Source organism: Lissotriton helveticus, chromosome 6 (genome assembly GCF_964261635.1).
Source record: "Lissotriton helveticus chromosome 6, aLisHel1.1, whole genome shotgun sequence".
In the NCBI taxonomy this organism is placed as follows: Eukaryota; Metazoa; Chordata; class Amphibia; order Caudata; family Salamandridae; genus Lissotriton; species Lissotriton helveticus.
The window spans coordinates 584,197,808-584,212,490 of NC_136067.1; the positions used below are offsets into that span (position 1 = coordinate 584,197,808).

General features: G+C 45.8%; 1 protein-coding gene across 1 annotated transcript in view; it reads left to right on the forward strand.

The window, feature by feature from the left end:
• The first annotated feature begins 4,650 nt into the window (after positions 1-4,650).
• The window catches only part of SDHAF4 (succinate dehydrogenase complex assembly factor 4), a 101,118-nt gene continuing 91,085 nt past the window's right edge, over positions 4,651-14,683 (forward strand). The window contains exon 1 of the mRNA XM_078648018.1: positions 4,651-4,861. Within this exon, the coding sequence (XP_078504144.1) occupies positions 4,741-4,861 (121 nt within the window). The 5' untranslated portion in view covers positions 4,651-4,740. The remainder of the gene's footprint in view (positions 4,862-14,683) is intronic.

Genomic DNA, 14,683 nt, shown 5'->3' on the forward strand with positions numbered 1-14,683 from the left:
CTAAATATGTAACTGATTTTAAACCAATGCGACACTTTTCCTTTTTAACAGTAAGTCCACTTTCTCCCAACTTGCTCAAAACAGATCTTAGCACTCTGTCATGTTCACTCTCATCAACACCATACAACAAGATATCGTCCTGAAAGAACATGACATTTGAAAGGCGTCCCAGAACCATCTTCATCACTCTTTGAAAACATGCAGCAGCTGAAGCTAAACCAAAAGGCATTCGTAAAAATTGGTAAGCTCCTAATGGCGTGACAAAGGATGTAAGATGTCTACTATCCTTATGTAACACAACTTGATGGTAAGCTGAAGAGAGATCAAGTACGCGAAAATTTTTCGCACCCTTCAAGGTACTAATGCTTTCAGTTATGTTGGGTAATGGTTGCCTATCCACCCAGATCCACTCATTTAATCCACGTAAATCCACACACATCCTAATTGACTTTCCCCCATCCTTTGGTGCTAAAACCACAGGACTCAACCATTCCGAAGATTCTATTTCTTCAATTACACCTAAATTCAACAATTTCTCAATCTCACACTTAAGTGGCTCAAGCATCATGTTAGGTACTTTCCTTACTTTGTGCACACATGGCCTGGCAGATTTTTTGAGAATAATTCTATGTTCAAAACCTTTTAAACATCCTAAGGTATCTGTAAAGACTTTTGGATAATCAGCAAAATACATTTCAGAACTAGAGATATAATCTATCTGAGGGGGAGTGGCAATATGTAAATTTGCAGCAAGAAATTCTTCCTTCAGCATGACTTGATTCTTTGGATCTTTTGCTCCTGGGTCAAGAATGATTCCTAAATCATGCTGATGTCTCCAACCCAGAAGATTATCACCCCTGACAGCAACATAAACTTTGCCAGAAATGCATCTTCCTCTGAAGGAAATGTTGGCTACAGTGTAACCCAAAACTTCTATCCTTGACTTGTTGTAGCTCAAAGGAGAGATATCAGACGGTAAAAGCTTAACATTTCCTAACCCCACTTCCTCATCCCAAATTTTGTTCCCAATTAATGTAAAAGGGGAACCTGAGTCAGCCATAAGCTTGAATACGAATTTGTCAATGGCAATATCACAAAATGGCATATATATATGTTCAACATCAACTCTACCTTCACTAATACTAGAAACAACGACTGTTCGTATAATATCAGAATTTGGTTCGTTGTTTTCTCTCTTTCTGCCAGATCTGCACACACGTGCATAGTGCCCTTTAATTCCACAATTGTTACAAATACTGTCTTTAGCAAAACATTGAGGAAAGCTGGATGTATGGAAGGTACTTCCACACCTAAAGCAACGTATTTTTTGGTTAGGGAAGGAACGTTGCTGACGAGATTCTTGTTCTTTGGAGTTATAGGATTCCCTAGAAGAAGAAGGACGTGTTTCAGAAAAACTCTTCTGTAGGGATGGGTTCTTTTGAAAAGATTTACCCTTAGATCCAGCACTGACTTTGGCAACATCCTGACATTCAGAGAATTCTTCTTCTGCTAACATATGCACAGAGTCAGGAATCTTCTTCTTATGATCATTAACAGTTTGACTCTCATCTTCTTTATTTTTTCTTATTTCTTTGACCCATGTAGAAGTGTTTTCCATACCCTCTACAATATCCAGTGCATCTTTTAGTGTGGGATTTCTCGACAATAATTTTTCTTGTACTCTAGAACTGTTCGTGCATCGAACAAGTTGATCTCTGACAAGAGATTCTGAGAGTTCACCAAAATCACATGTGCGTGAAAGAGTTTTCAGAGCAGCAACATAGGTTCCCACACGCTCACGAGCGCCTTGAACTCGAGTAAAAAATCTATGTCGCTCCAAAACAACGTTAATTCTTGGGCCAAAGTACTGTTCTAACATAGTCATAGACATTTCAAAAATATCAGCAGGTTCACCATCCGCTCCACCTATGGGTATGGTATCCATACTATCGTACGTGTGTCTGCCTTCAACACCTAAATTGTGTAACAATATAGCTTGTTTTTTAAAAGCTGAAAATTTCTCTCCCCCAATGGCAACTAAATATGAGTCAAACAAATTTCTCCATCTCTTCCAGGGAAGAATGGGCTCACCCTCTTCTGAAAGAAATGGGGGTGGCTGTGACATACTAGAAGTAGTAGCCATTTCAACCAACTATACAGATAAACAGTGTCAAAATGAAGTAATTTAGATAAGGAAGAGATATTGAACTACAATGAATGTGTGAAATTAAGTGTGAGAAGGTGCATAATGTAATATTAAAGTAGAGAACACTCTGTATGCAATTTAGTGTTTTTACAGAAAGTTGTACACATTTACAATCAATATCAATATGAAAATTGAAAACAAGTTTACTGGGGAGTATTACTGTGTATCAGCGCTGAAATTCGATGATTGGTAGTCAGAAAACGCTGTTGAGCGTATTAACGTGGTTAATTTGCTATTTAATTGTCAGAATGCGCTGCCGTGCGCATCGGCGTAGTTAAGACTGTAGTTATGGTAAACAAATGCGCTGCCGTGCGCATCGGCGTTGTTGTTAAGGTAATCTAAAATGGCCGCCGCGTGATGACGTCACGCGTAGGACGCTAATCGTCAGACGTTCAGAGGCAGGAAGTGATGATCCAAGCTGCCGGAGAGTGAAGACGCCGCACGCTCACTTCAAGGTGGTGGACACTCTCGTGAGGCTCTGTTGCGTTGGTACACGTTCTTCTGATGATGTTGGAACGGGAAACGGAATGAATCACTCGCGCTATGGTGAGCGCGAAGTGCCTGTGATGACACGTGCTGGCGCTGGTGATTCAAATGGCAACATGTAACATGTAACGGTGAGCCTTAAGAAATAGGCATTTCAATAACAGTACAGTACCTGTATTTTGGAGAAATCCAGTGCGTGTTCATCCAATGTTGATGACAGGTTACTGTAGGTTTTGTTAAATCAATATGAAGCAGTCCAATAAAATGAATAGGAAAGGTTCACAGTTCAAAGTGTAGGGTCCCAGCATGTAAATTCAATCCAAAAGGAAATCCCTTGGCTGATAATCCTCATGACAAGTAATCCTTATGGTAGGCCATCCAAAGCACAACAAGTAGACTCAAATGAGTAGAATCCAAAGCAATCCAAAACACAGGAGAGAAAAAACTTGAAGAAATCCAAAATCCACGCCAAACACGAAATTCCAAGGGTAGGGGAATTGATGGTTGTATGTGCTTGTCCCCAATCAAGCCTTGACCCTCGTCGCCAGTGATAAAAGCTCAAATGCAGAATAGGTTGTAGAAGGAGCTTTATTAGTACAACCATCAACAGCAGGTTATAGCAACTGACTCTTCAGGAGAAAACATAACATTCTCATAATGATGTCAAGATGATGAGTCTGAAGGAGTTCCATTAAAGGGACAGTAACAATAACCACAACAACCAGCCAGTCACTCCGCAAGGAAAGCCGGACGTGTCAGTAGAGAGAGATCATCGTCGGATGAGAGAGAGACATGCCTATGCACAGATAGCCCAAGAGTTCGCCAGACAACCCGAGGCCGCGAATGAGTTACCGAACCAAACAAGACAATCTCTTCAGATAGCACCATACTGTCTGGTATACATGACCCTGAACTGGAGGGCAGTGTTGCCCTCGACCGGACAAGACAAAAGGAAGTAAAAGTAGAGGCGGGTGCTCGGAAGAGAACAAGAACATTATCCACTAACGAAAGAGATCGAGCATCTGGGCCAACAGCAGGTACACCACAAGAAGGAAACATGATGACTGCGGAATGTGAGAATAAACAGTTCACACGCAACGTAGTCAAGGATACCCTGATTAAGACAACGGAAAGATTGACCAAAGCCAAGCTCACCACTGATTCGACACTACTGAGGCTTGAAGAACAGGCTGTCCGCCGACCCGTGTAGTGGATTGAAGATTTGCGAACACTGCGGAAATTAAGCCCATTTTGTTAAGAAAGGGGGAGATGTAGGATTGTGTGATGCAGTCTAGTGGTTGGGGGGTGGAGTTAAAGGGAGGAGCAGGAACGGGAGGAGCCGGGAACAGGAACCGGGCAGTTAGAGTAGGGACAGGGTCGATACAGGTTGTACTAAATAAAGCTCCAGTAAACTATAACCTGTGTCTATGGTTATTTGTAGCACGATGCTACAGCATGTACTCTCTTATCCAACCCCATTCTTCTTTTTTTTTTCTCTCTCTCTCTCTCTATTCCTCCACCTTTTCCACTCCTCTCTTTCTGTCTCTGTTCCTTCGGGGGAAGATGTGTTATGTTCTATAGTTGTGCCCCTGCGAGGACACCTTACGCGTTGCCATGTATGTCCCTTTGCGGATACTGTCCTGCCCGCTCCCTCATCAGCTACTAACGTCACCTGCCTTGGATGACAGTTGACAGCTGATTACCCGACGCTCGGCGCATTCCTGAGCTCCACTCCCGGAGCCTGTGTTGATGTTGTATTGAATAAAAAACTCTGTTACTTCATTCCCGCCTGCATGAGTTCTTCAACACTAGGGTCGCCAATATATAATTTCTAGAAGCTCTTTTACAAAAAACGTCGCAGGAATGAATTTTCCGGACGCCTGTAGTCATAGTCACTTTTACTTCCGGATCAAGAAAGGCAGAGCGGTCTGGTACTGCGCGGTATTATTTTCTGTTTCTATTTCCGGGGTCGATTATGAAAGAGGCAGTGGTATGGTTAAAGGTCGAAGCAAGGCTTGTCTCGCGGACTTTGTTATCCGCAGTGAACGATGACGTGGGGTGCGGGTCGGTTGCTGTGCTATGCTGCAGGGAGCTGGACGCTTCGGCTTTCCCCGTCCCTGAAGTACACCCTCGGAGCGCAGGCAGCACCAGCTCTGAAGCTGAGCCAGGGTCAGTGTTGTGCGATGGTACTCTAATTCAACTCAATAACAACTGAAAACCATAGGCAGGTTATGTGCTTTCTGGGTTTCTTTATTCCAGTCAGTGCTGGAAAAGTAAAACAAATATTCCGGCAACGCATACACTAGGGCTCAATGTGTGGCAGCGGAAAGGGGTTGTGTCACGCAGGGTGGACTCTTACAGGGTGGACTCTTACAGTTGAGTGACCACTGACCAGTCGACCCGGATTTCTGTGGAGAGTCTCGGTTTTCGGTGGACTGTCCCGGTGTTCTGACATATTTCTTCATTTTAAGTACATGTCCCGATTGTTGTGACAAAGGTCCAGTAGTTGTAATTTCAAGGAGGATTGAAAGTATGCTCTCTTTTCACGGGCGCCTCAGCAGACTGAAAAAAATCACGCCATTCATTCTTTTTCTGTCGACCGGTGGAGAGAAAGGCAGGGGGCTCAGAGTAGAGGTCCTCCGTAGATAATGTTAAGTAAATGTGCCTACATATGTGTATATATAGGCACACATTTACAAACCTCTCATATATAAATCTACATAGACAGGGCTTTAGGTGGGATGAAAAAACTGGAGGGGGTCTCTCAAAGGGGCGTGGCCACTGTAATTAAGGGCGTGGTTTAAAAACATGTAAACTAAAAATCTGTGGTTATCATAGTGGGTCACCCGACTAGTATTTTGCTGTTTCTGTCATTGCATCCAGATATGATACAACAAGTAACATCATACCTACAACAAGTCAGGACTATTGGCTTTGTCAATGTTTGTTAGGTGCATAGGATAAATAAGCAGCAACTATGGCTTGTAATATATAATATTGAAAAAGCTTCTACTTAAATCCCTGGTGATACCACGATGATGTTGTTGCACCTGAGTTTCAAAAACAAAAGGGAAATCCAGAGGGGAAATTAATCTTTGAGGGATTTCCCTCATCCTACAACGCTCACCTGGCATGACATCATGCCACAATTTATCCACTAGTGGGAAGCGAGCAGTGTGAGCGCACTCACATCGATTTGCCTGCTTTCTTGAGACGCGTCTCTATCGTGCTCTGTTTTGTGCCTGGGATAGGTGGTCCTTTTTTTTCAGACTGCAGTGACAGCAGTCTGCTCTCACTGCAGTCTGAAAAAAAATGACAGGGCACAAAACAGAGCCCGATAGAGACCCGTTTCGAGGCCCCATTTAAAAAAACTGCAGGTGCTCAGTACTGGTGAGACCCGGCCCACTTAAAGCCATGTATATAGAGGCACATATTTACCTGGGTAACCGCGAAAGGCCAGATCTAGAAGTAAGACCAAGGAATTTAGTCCTACTTTTATTTATGTCCTGTCACGGTATTTGGTTCTCAAAACCTGGTCACCCTATCTTACAGCCAATTTATAGCCTTTAAAAAAAATTCTGCCACAAAGAACTTGGTATGGAGGATAAATATGACTATAATCTGTTCCGATTTACATAATTGGTCATAAAGAGGCTGCATTATACAATGTCTTACTCGGTAGGGGCACCTCTGCAGAGATCTGCGTGTGCCCAGCAATTCTCTGGGGATAATAATAACGATACAACAACTGGTGGTTAATGCACTTGTATTTTATGTAGATAGCTAAATGGGTTACTGCTTTTGACCCAACACTCTCTTTGTTACTTTCGTTACATAATTTGCAATTAGAAGAGTGATCTATGAACTGGTATCAAGGAGCTGTACGCAAACAGCAAGGTACTGGTTTAGAACCTTATTGATTTTTTTTTCTCAATCTGTCATTATTCTGCGGTTTCTTACGGGCTCCTTTGGGTAGTGCCTCTGTGCTACATTTTAAATCCTGACTGTTTCTTCTGACCATGCATGCTTTGTAATGTCTACCAGTATGTCTGATATGTGACTCCTACGCCTTTACAATTCTATGTCTTTAACATTTCATGTAAATTAGTTTATACACATGTATGATTTATTGTCTCTGTATAATGTGTGTGTGAGAGATGTAAAGCACTCCGACAACCTACGTTGCGGCAAGTAGCATTATAAAGCAACTAAACAAAATTGAGTATGCACATTTTTAAATCGTAACTTGTATTATTGCTCATGTAGGCATCTAGATCTGACGTTCCTACAGTACATGCATATCTCTTACATACAGAGGTTGAACAAAGGCAACAACTTGCCTCCAACTCAAAGATCCTCTTAAGTATTGTGAAGTAATAATAAGATATATTACTTTGTTTCCCTCCATTGCATTGCCATATAGGTGTTAAGCTCCATATAACTGCCAGTCATTATGCTGATTGAACAAAAGTAGGGCTTTGTTTTGGACCCAGCTTGAAGTGAAAGTCTCATCGCCACCTGCAAGTTGCTCCTCCAAACAGAAAGCAGACAACTAGTGGGCCCTGCTGAATGTGTCCCAGTGTTGGCAAACTACACCAGGACACATTTTTATTTGAGTTCAGCCCAGAAGCGGCTCAATAATATCAGCTGAAACCACCTCATTTCCTGCATTGATTCCAGTACATGACCAGTTTTGAGATCCAGGCTTCATATTTGGGAGAAAGAACAGGACAAGTTCAACATATTTCACTGGGTGGAGCCCAAATTCACCTCAATAGTATCTGCCAAATCCAGAATCCAGCTTGATCCCCCTCATTTCCTTCATGATTCCAGTACATAACAAGTGTTGGATACCTTGGGCCTGATTTAGAACTTAGCAGACGGGTTACTCCTTCACAACGGTGACTGATATCTCGTCCACCAACATATTAATCCAATTATATCCTATAGCATAGGTCTTCAAACTGTGGGGGGCGCCCCCCTGGGGGGGGGGGCGCAGCATCCCTCCAGGGGGGGCGCGCACTTCTCCTTCTATTGCTCCTTTCAGGCTCCGGTCGCGCATCTCAGCCTGGGCTGCAGCAGCTGGGGGCTCGGCTGAGTGTCTGGAGTCACAGGTCTTTAAAGGCCAGAGGCGGAAAGATTTCAGAGGGGTTGGGGAGTGGGAGGGGGGCTAATTCTTCCAGTGATAGGAAGAGTGGAGATTCAGGGGCTCTTAAGAAGGGATGAAAAGCAACAAAGCCTCATTAAAGCGTTAATGGTCTTTTAAAGACCTGCGAAGTACTCGGTGCGGCTGGCAGCTCCAAAACTGTCTGTCACTTAATTACCCTTTATTTCTGCGTTGGAATGTTTTTTTTTATATAGCGCGGACTTTACCCAAAGGTGTCAGAGCGCTTCACAACAGGAACAGCAATGATACATGTGGAGAAAATTACAAGTGAACAAATTACAAAAGCAAACGTTAAGTTACATGAGGCAAAAGTGACAAATGTGAGAAAACAAAATACATGAAAAAGTGACGTGTGCAGGTTACAAACTGTGGGGCGCAGCATCCCTCCAGGGGGGGCACGCACTTCACCTTCTATTGTTGCTTTCAGGTGCCAGTCGTGCATCTTAGCCCGGGCTGCTGCAGCTCCAGCTGCTGGGGGCTCGGCTGAGAGTATCTGGAGTCACAGGTCTTTAAAGGCCAGAGGCGCAACAGTTTTGGAGGGGGCGGGGAGTGGGAAGGGGCTAATTCTTCCAGTGATAGGAAGAGTCGAGATTCAGGGGCTCTAAGAAGGGGTGGAAAACAGCAAAGCTACATAATCATGCATTTTTAATTGTGTCAGAAAGCATGTTTTGTGGAACTACTTTTTCTGATAGCTTGTTTAGGGGCAAGGATGTGGCACAACAGCCAGATCTGATGACTGTAGAGCTGGGAAACCAGGCTCAATTCTTGATGTCTGCTCAACTTCCTGTGATTCTGGGCAAATCACTAAATCTCCCTGTGCTTACAAAAAATGAATGTGTGCTTGTGTAATGTAAAAGATGCTCCTGTAAAGTGCTCCAATACCTTTGGGTCATGTTCGCATTACAAAAAACTGAAAAAAATATATTGCAACATTTTGTGAGCACTCCCGTTTCCAGGCATTGCTCAAGACTGGAAGTGGAGCACAACCTAAGGATGGCAGAAGCAAGCATCCATCCGCACGTTCTCTCTGTTGAGAAAAACATGCACTCCCACACCTGTGTTTTGGGAGTGTTTTTGCTAATCTATCCTACATTTTGTGTTTTATGTGAAAAATAAAGCACCAATGAAATTTCTTGTGCTAATTGTTTTCTTTTCATTTGAAGTTTAGAATAAGCACACACACTACAAAAACTTCAGTTTACTAAACACTCTTACTTTATTTAATATTATTTGCCCTATAAAACCTGGGCTGTGCAGGAGGGAATGGCCATCAATGATGCAGAGTACCAGCTTCCAGAACTTTTTTATCAGGTGGTGGTGGCGGTGGGGGGGCTCGACGTGTAAAAATGTTTAGATGGGGGGGCTCGGCCGACAAAAGTTTGAAGACCTCTGTCCTATAGGATTTACATTTCAGCAGACCGCAGATGGAGTAACTCGTCCGCCGAGTTCTAAATTAGGCCCTCAGTCTTTCTTTTGGGTAGAAAGTATGTTTGAATCCTATTTCGTGGAAACAATTCAACCTGTCAAAATAAGGAAAGTTTCTGAATGTTATTAATGTTTGCGTCCCTTTTGTCAGATGTCAGAATATACTTTTGCACACAAGTACCCTGACCCAGGGACAGCAATGTAATATTGTGTTCAACTATTTGGAAGTGGATTATTGGGTAGCGGCAGTTTAAAGGTGTAGGAACACATGAGTATGCATGTGTGCTATGATAGCTGTACCTGCAAGCTGACCGGTAAAGCATTCCTACCTGTTAGTTTGGGCTTATTATGCAGTGAGCTATGTGCTTCTTGTTCCACTTGCCACTCTAAACATATGGGCAGGGGGCATGTCCAGGATGGCGCCCGTGCAGGAGCTGACTTGAAGAGCTCCTCTGCACCTGTCGGGCTATATGCTTCTCGGGAACATCGCAACAATCCTGCTTTCCGGGACTGAAAGACAGGGCCCAGGAGAGTGTGCAGTCTGTAATGGCTGCTTTGCTGACTGCCTAGAGCACTTAATCTTCTTGGGCTGAGGCCACCAGCGGTGTTTGGCCCCAAGCTGGCAGCTGCGGCGGGCCTTGCTGGGGCCTATTACCCCCAACTTGACTTAAAGATGAACAGCAACCTGGCTGGCTCTCTCTCCCGGGGGGTAGGAGGGCGAAAGCTGCCGACCCAGTGCCTGTTCCTGATGATCTCCGGAGGCAGGCGGCTGCAGCAATGACACGGAGGCCGGCACAGTGACCTGCTGAGAATGCTCCGCGCAAGTGTGGTGAGCCCGAGTTGGAGAGACTCAACTGCTCAGAGGCACCGTGATGCGGCGGCTTGTGGACCTGGCAGAGGGTGCTGGCGGGGCAGACATCCTGATTGCGGTGCCTCTCCTCCTGGATTGCAGGGAGACTAAGGACCCCGTTTGAGGATGAGTGAGGCCTATGGCGCCAGGGCAGGCTGCTACTGGGGCATCCACAGAGGGAAGAGGTGGCACTCTGCCTCTGCCCCAAGCCCGGTGCACTCCTGTCAACTTGGCGACTTGCCTGCATTGGGGCCCTCTTCGGGAGCTGCCGGGATGGACAGCCAAGGCTGCGCTCGCCTGCTGGACCTGTGTAGCCCAGTGGGACATAGCTGCTCCAAGAATATCTTCAGGCCTGCCGTGCTGATATTTGGGGCAGCGGTCCTAGGGCCCTAGAGAACTCTTACCTCCATGCCTTACCTTCCTCACACTCTCGACCCCAATGCAACTGCACCTGCTAAACGGATGATAGTTAAGGCCTCAATAGCTGGCTATGTCATCTGCCTCTTTCACCCAGCTCCCACCATGACTGATCATCCTTCCAACCCTGAAAGAGGCTCTGTATCCCTTTTTTAGTTATGTATAGCACAGACTCCACCCAAGTGCATTGGAGTGCTTTACATGAGCACCAGTTACATTACACACAGTTAGATTGATTTTTTTTTTTTGATAGGCACTGAGAGATTAAGTGATTAGCCCAAAATCACAGAATGTTAAGCCAATGCTGGGATTTGAACCTGGTTCCCCTTTTCTAAAGTCAACAGTTCTCATCATTAGGCCATATCTCGTCACTGTCAGGAGAAAAAAAACCGAGCCCCCACACGTTGCCCCATTTTTGTGGCAAAGGGACCCATGTCTCTAATGCTAGCAAGCAAATTAATCCCCCATAGCCATTAGCTCAAGAAAAAGTCATAATTTTGAGACAGTGGGGCCCTTGGTCCCCAGTGCCTCAACACCTGCTTCACTAATATTAGATACTGTCGTACAAAGCAGGCTGAGTCCTGTGTCCTTTGTTAAAAACATGGGCTCCCATCATGTACCATCTCCCTCCCTACAGCCTCTCTGATGCCAGAACTATGGTTTCTCCTCTGATTCAATTTTCCCCTCCTATTGGGCCTTTGCTCCATGGCCTGAAGCAAAAAAATTTTTTTTTGAAGCGTAAACATTACCCGAAGGTGTCAAGACGCTATTAAGCAAGCTATTGCCCAGAGTCACATGGTGCTGGGCTGATCTGCCGCCAGCACCAGGGATCGAACCGTGAGCCCCTGGGTTCCGAAGTTAGTCACCCTGGCCGCTGCGCCACACCTCTTCCACTTCCATTGTCACTGCAGATGTGCACTGGGTCTCAATTCAAGCAAGGAAGGATAATAAGAGTTTATAATTGTGTTTTAGTTTGCCACTCATATTGCAGGGACCCATTGCCACTGCACCTGTAGCACCAATGACACCTGCAGCTCTGTGAAGAAGGTTGTCTGCTCTGTCACTTCACCGGGACATCACAAAATACATCGCACCCCCTCGCAGTTTGGGCCCCGTTCCAGGCATAGCAAGTGTGACCTAGGCCTTAATAGTAGCAACAAGGCCACTGCTGCTCTTTTTTGTAGTAGGACAGCTATGATTCGGGTGAAGTGGCCACTAACACCCCTGACCCCAGAGCCATTGCACCTGTTGCACCAATGGTCTTGATGGCCCTTTAACTAAGAGACCCCCATATGTCCTACTAATGGCTCTGCTGAATTGTAGGTCCCTTCCTAGTCATTCAATCGAAATCAATTCCCTCGTACAAGACCATGAGTTGGATATCTTGTTTTTATCAGAAACCTGGACCACGTCTAGTTCGGGCCCAGATATGGTGCAAGCACTTCCCCCTGGCTATCTAATTTATCATGTAGATAGGCCTATTGGACGAGGAGGTGGTATTGCTATCATTTATAGGGACACGCTGGTCTGTAGAGCCCAGGACGGGGGGGTACGTTACTGTGAGAGTTGTTAATTCTCACTACGGATGTCAGCCACGACCTCCATATCAGGCCTCCTAGTGTATCGCCCACCGGGGTGTGCAGGCAATTTCGCCAGTTCATTGGTGGAAACTGTTACGCTCTTGGCATCGTCGACTGCCAATTTTGTGGCACTCGGAGATTTTAATCTCCATTTTGACGACCCCGATGACACACTCGCTGTCGACCTGCAGGGTGATTTGAAAGCCTTTGATATGAGGCTAATTAACTCAGGGGCCACGCATTGTAAGGGTCATTTACTGGATCCTGTCTTTTCGAATATGGACTGGATTGAAGCCTTGACCCCTTTGGCTTTACCGTGGTCAGACCACTTTCTGGTTCCTTTCAATTGGCAGTACGATTCAACGGATGTAACTATTCCTAGGACCTACTCGGTTGACAGGGCTTGGTCCAGGTTACCAGTAGAGCGCTGGATTACTAACCTGGATGCTACCTGCCCGCGCCCGGTGTTGGATCCACTAATTGCTGATGTGAACCTGGGAAATTGGCTAAATAGGTCCCTGGACGCCATTCTCCCTAAAAAGAGAATGCCGAAGAGGGAGAAGAGAGTGGGTTCAGCCCCTTGGTATACCCAGATGTTAAGAACTCTTAGGAAAGGCTGCAAAAGGCTAGAGAGGATTTGGAGAAAGGATTGGGGAGAGGCAACCCGGAATGAGTATCGTACGGCAATTAGAGGATATAAAGCCGCTCTCCGGGACGGCAAAGCCAAGTTCTATGAGGAGAGAATTGGCAACTCGGCTAACTCCTCTAGAGAGTCCTTCAAGGTCTTTAGAGACCTTCTGAAATCTCCGGAACCGTCAGTGAGCCATGAGAGTCCTCAAAAGAAATGTAAGGAACTGGCTAACTACTTTCATATGAAAATAGTAAACATCGTAAGTTCCATACCACGTCCTGCCCTGGAATCAGATATAGGCGAACAGCGAGGTGATGTTCAGAACAAGCTTGACGTCTTTGGTCCAGTGACCATTGACGAAGTTCGCAAGGTTCTAGGGGCCATAAAAAGTGGTTCACCTAGGGATCCTGTTCCGATGAGATACCTCAAGCAGATAGCAACCACTATTGCTGCACCAGTAACAGATCTTATCAATGCATCTCTGGCGCAGGGAGTGGTTCCACCCAGTTGTAAAAAAGCGGTTGTAAAGGCCCTTCTGAAAAAGCTTGGTCTAGATCCATCGGACCTGGCTAATTTCAGACCGATTTCCTTGCTGCCCGGGTTCGGTAAGATCGCGGAGAGACTGGTGAACAGGCGACTGTCACAGTTCCTGGAGTCCAATGGCTTGTTGCGGATTTCCCAAACGGGATTCAGGCCGGGCCAAAGCACTGATACTGCCCTTCTGGCAGTCGTGGAAGAAGCCAGGAGCATTCTGGATTCAGGGGGATCAGTGGCAGTGATCCTCCTGGACCTTAGTGCGGCTTTTGACACCGTTAACCATCAGGTGTTGCTCCAGCGACTGTCAGAGGTAGGCCTGACTGGAATGGCCTTGAAGTGGCTCGCGTCGTTTCTGCACCAACGAACCTACCAAGTCTGGGAAGGTAGTGCACAATCTGCCCCCATCCCCCTTCAATGTGGTGTGCCTCAGGGCTCCTCCCTGAGCCCCACATTGTTTAATGTCTATATGGCACCATTGGAGGATGTGGTGGCACCACTGGGTATCAAAATTATCAGCTATGCTGATGATACCCAGTTGGTGGTGGCCCTTTCCCAACTGGTGGATCATCCGGACCTGTTGCACTCCTGCTTGTCCAAGGTGTATACATGGATGGGCAATTCAGCACTAAAACTGAACGGCTCTAAAACAGAGCTGATGCTGCTGGGACATGCGGGGCCTTTTTTGCCGACAGGCAGCTGGCCGAGTTGTCTTGGTGACCCTCCAAGCCCCAAAAAGAAGATCAAAAGCCTGGGTGTGTGGCTCGAACAAGACCTGTCTTTCAAGACCCATGCAAAAAAACGGCCGGAGTCTGCTTTGCTCTGCTCCGATCAGCCCGTAAGATTCTACCCCTTCTCCCTCCGACTTCCAGGAAACTTCTTATCCAGGGTCTGATTGTCTCGAGGTTGGATTATAGCAATGCGCTTTTTTTGGGCGCTCCGGAAGCAACGCTCAATAAACTGCAACAAGTGCAGAATGCAGCAGCAAGGCTGCTGATGAATATTCCAATGAGACAGTCAGCAAAACCGGCACTAAGAGCATTGCATTGGCTTCCGGTACGGGAGAGAATAACATTTAAATCTCTCTGTACGGCTCATAAAATCCTGCGTGGGAAGGGTCCTCCCATTTTGGGTAATATGGTGCTCCCTTACAAGGCTATCAGAGCTCTACGCTCTGACCACAAATCTTTGTTACAAGTGCCCAGAGTGAAAAGAGCCCGGACGGGCGGTAGAAGATTCTCGGTGAACGCAGCCAAGTTATGGAATGCGCTGCCTTTGAATTTACGGATAGAGACTGGTACTATTCGGTTCCGAAAGCTACTCAAACCCACCTATTCCCCACTTAATGCTGTTTTTTAATGTTGTTTTCTTAGCTCCATTCCCTTGA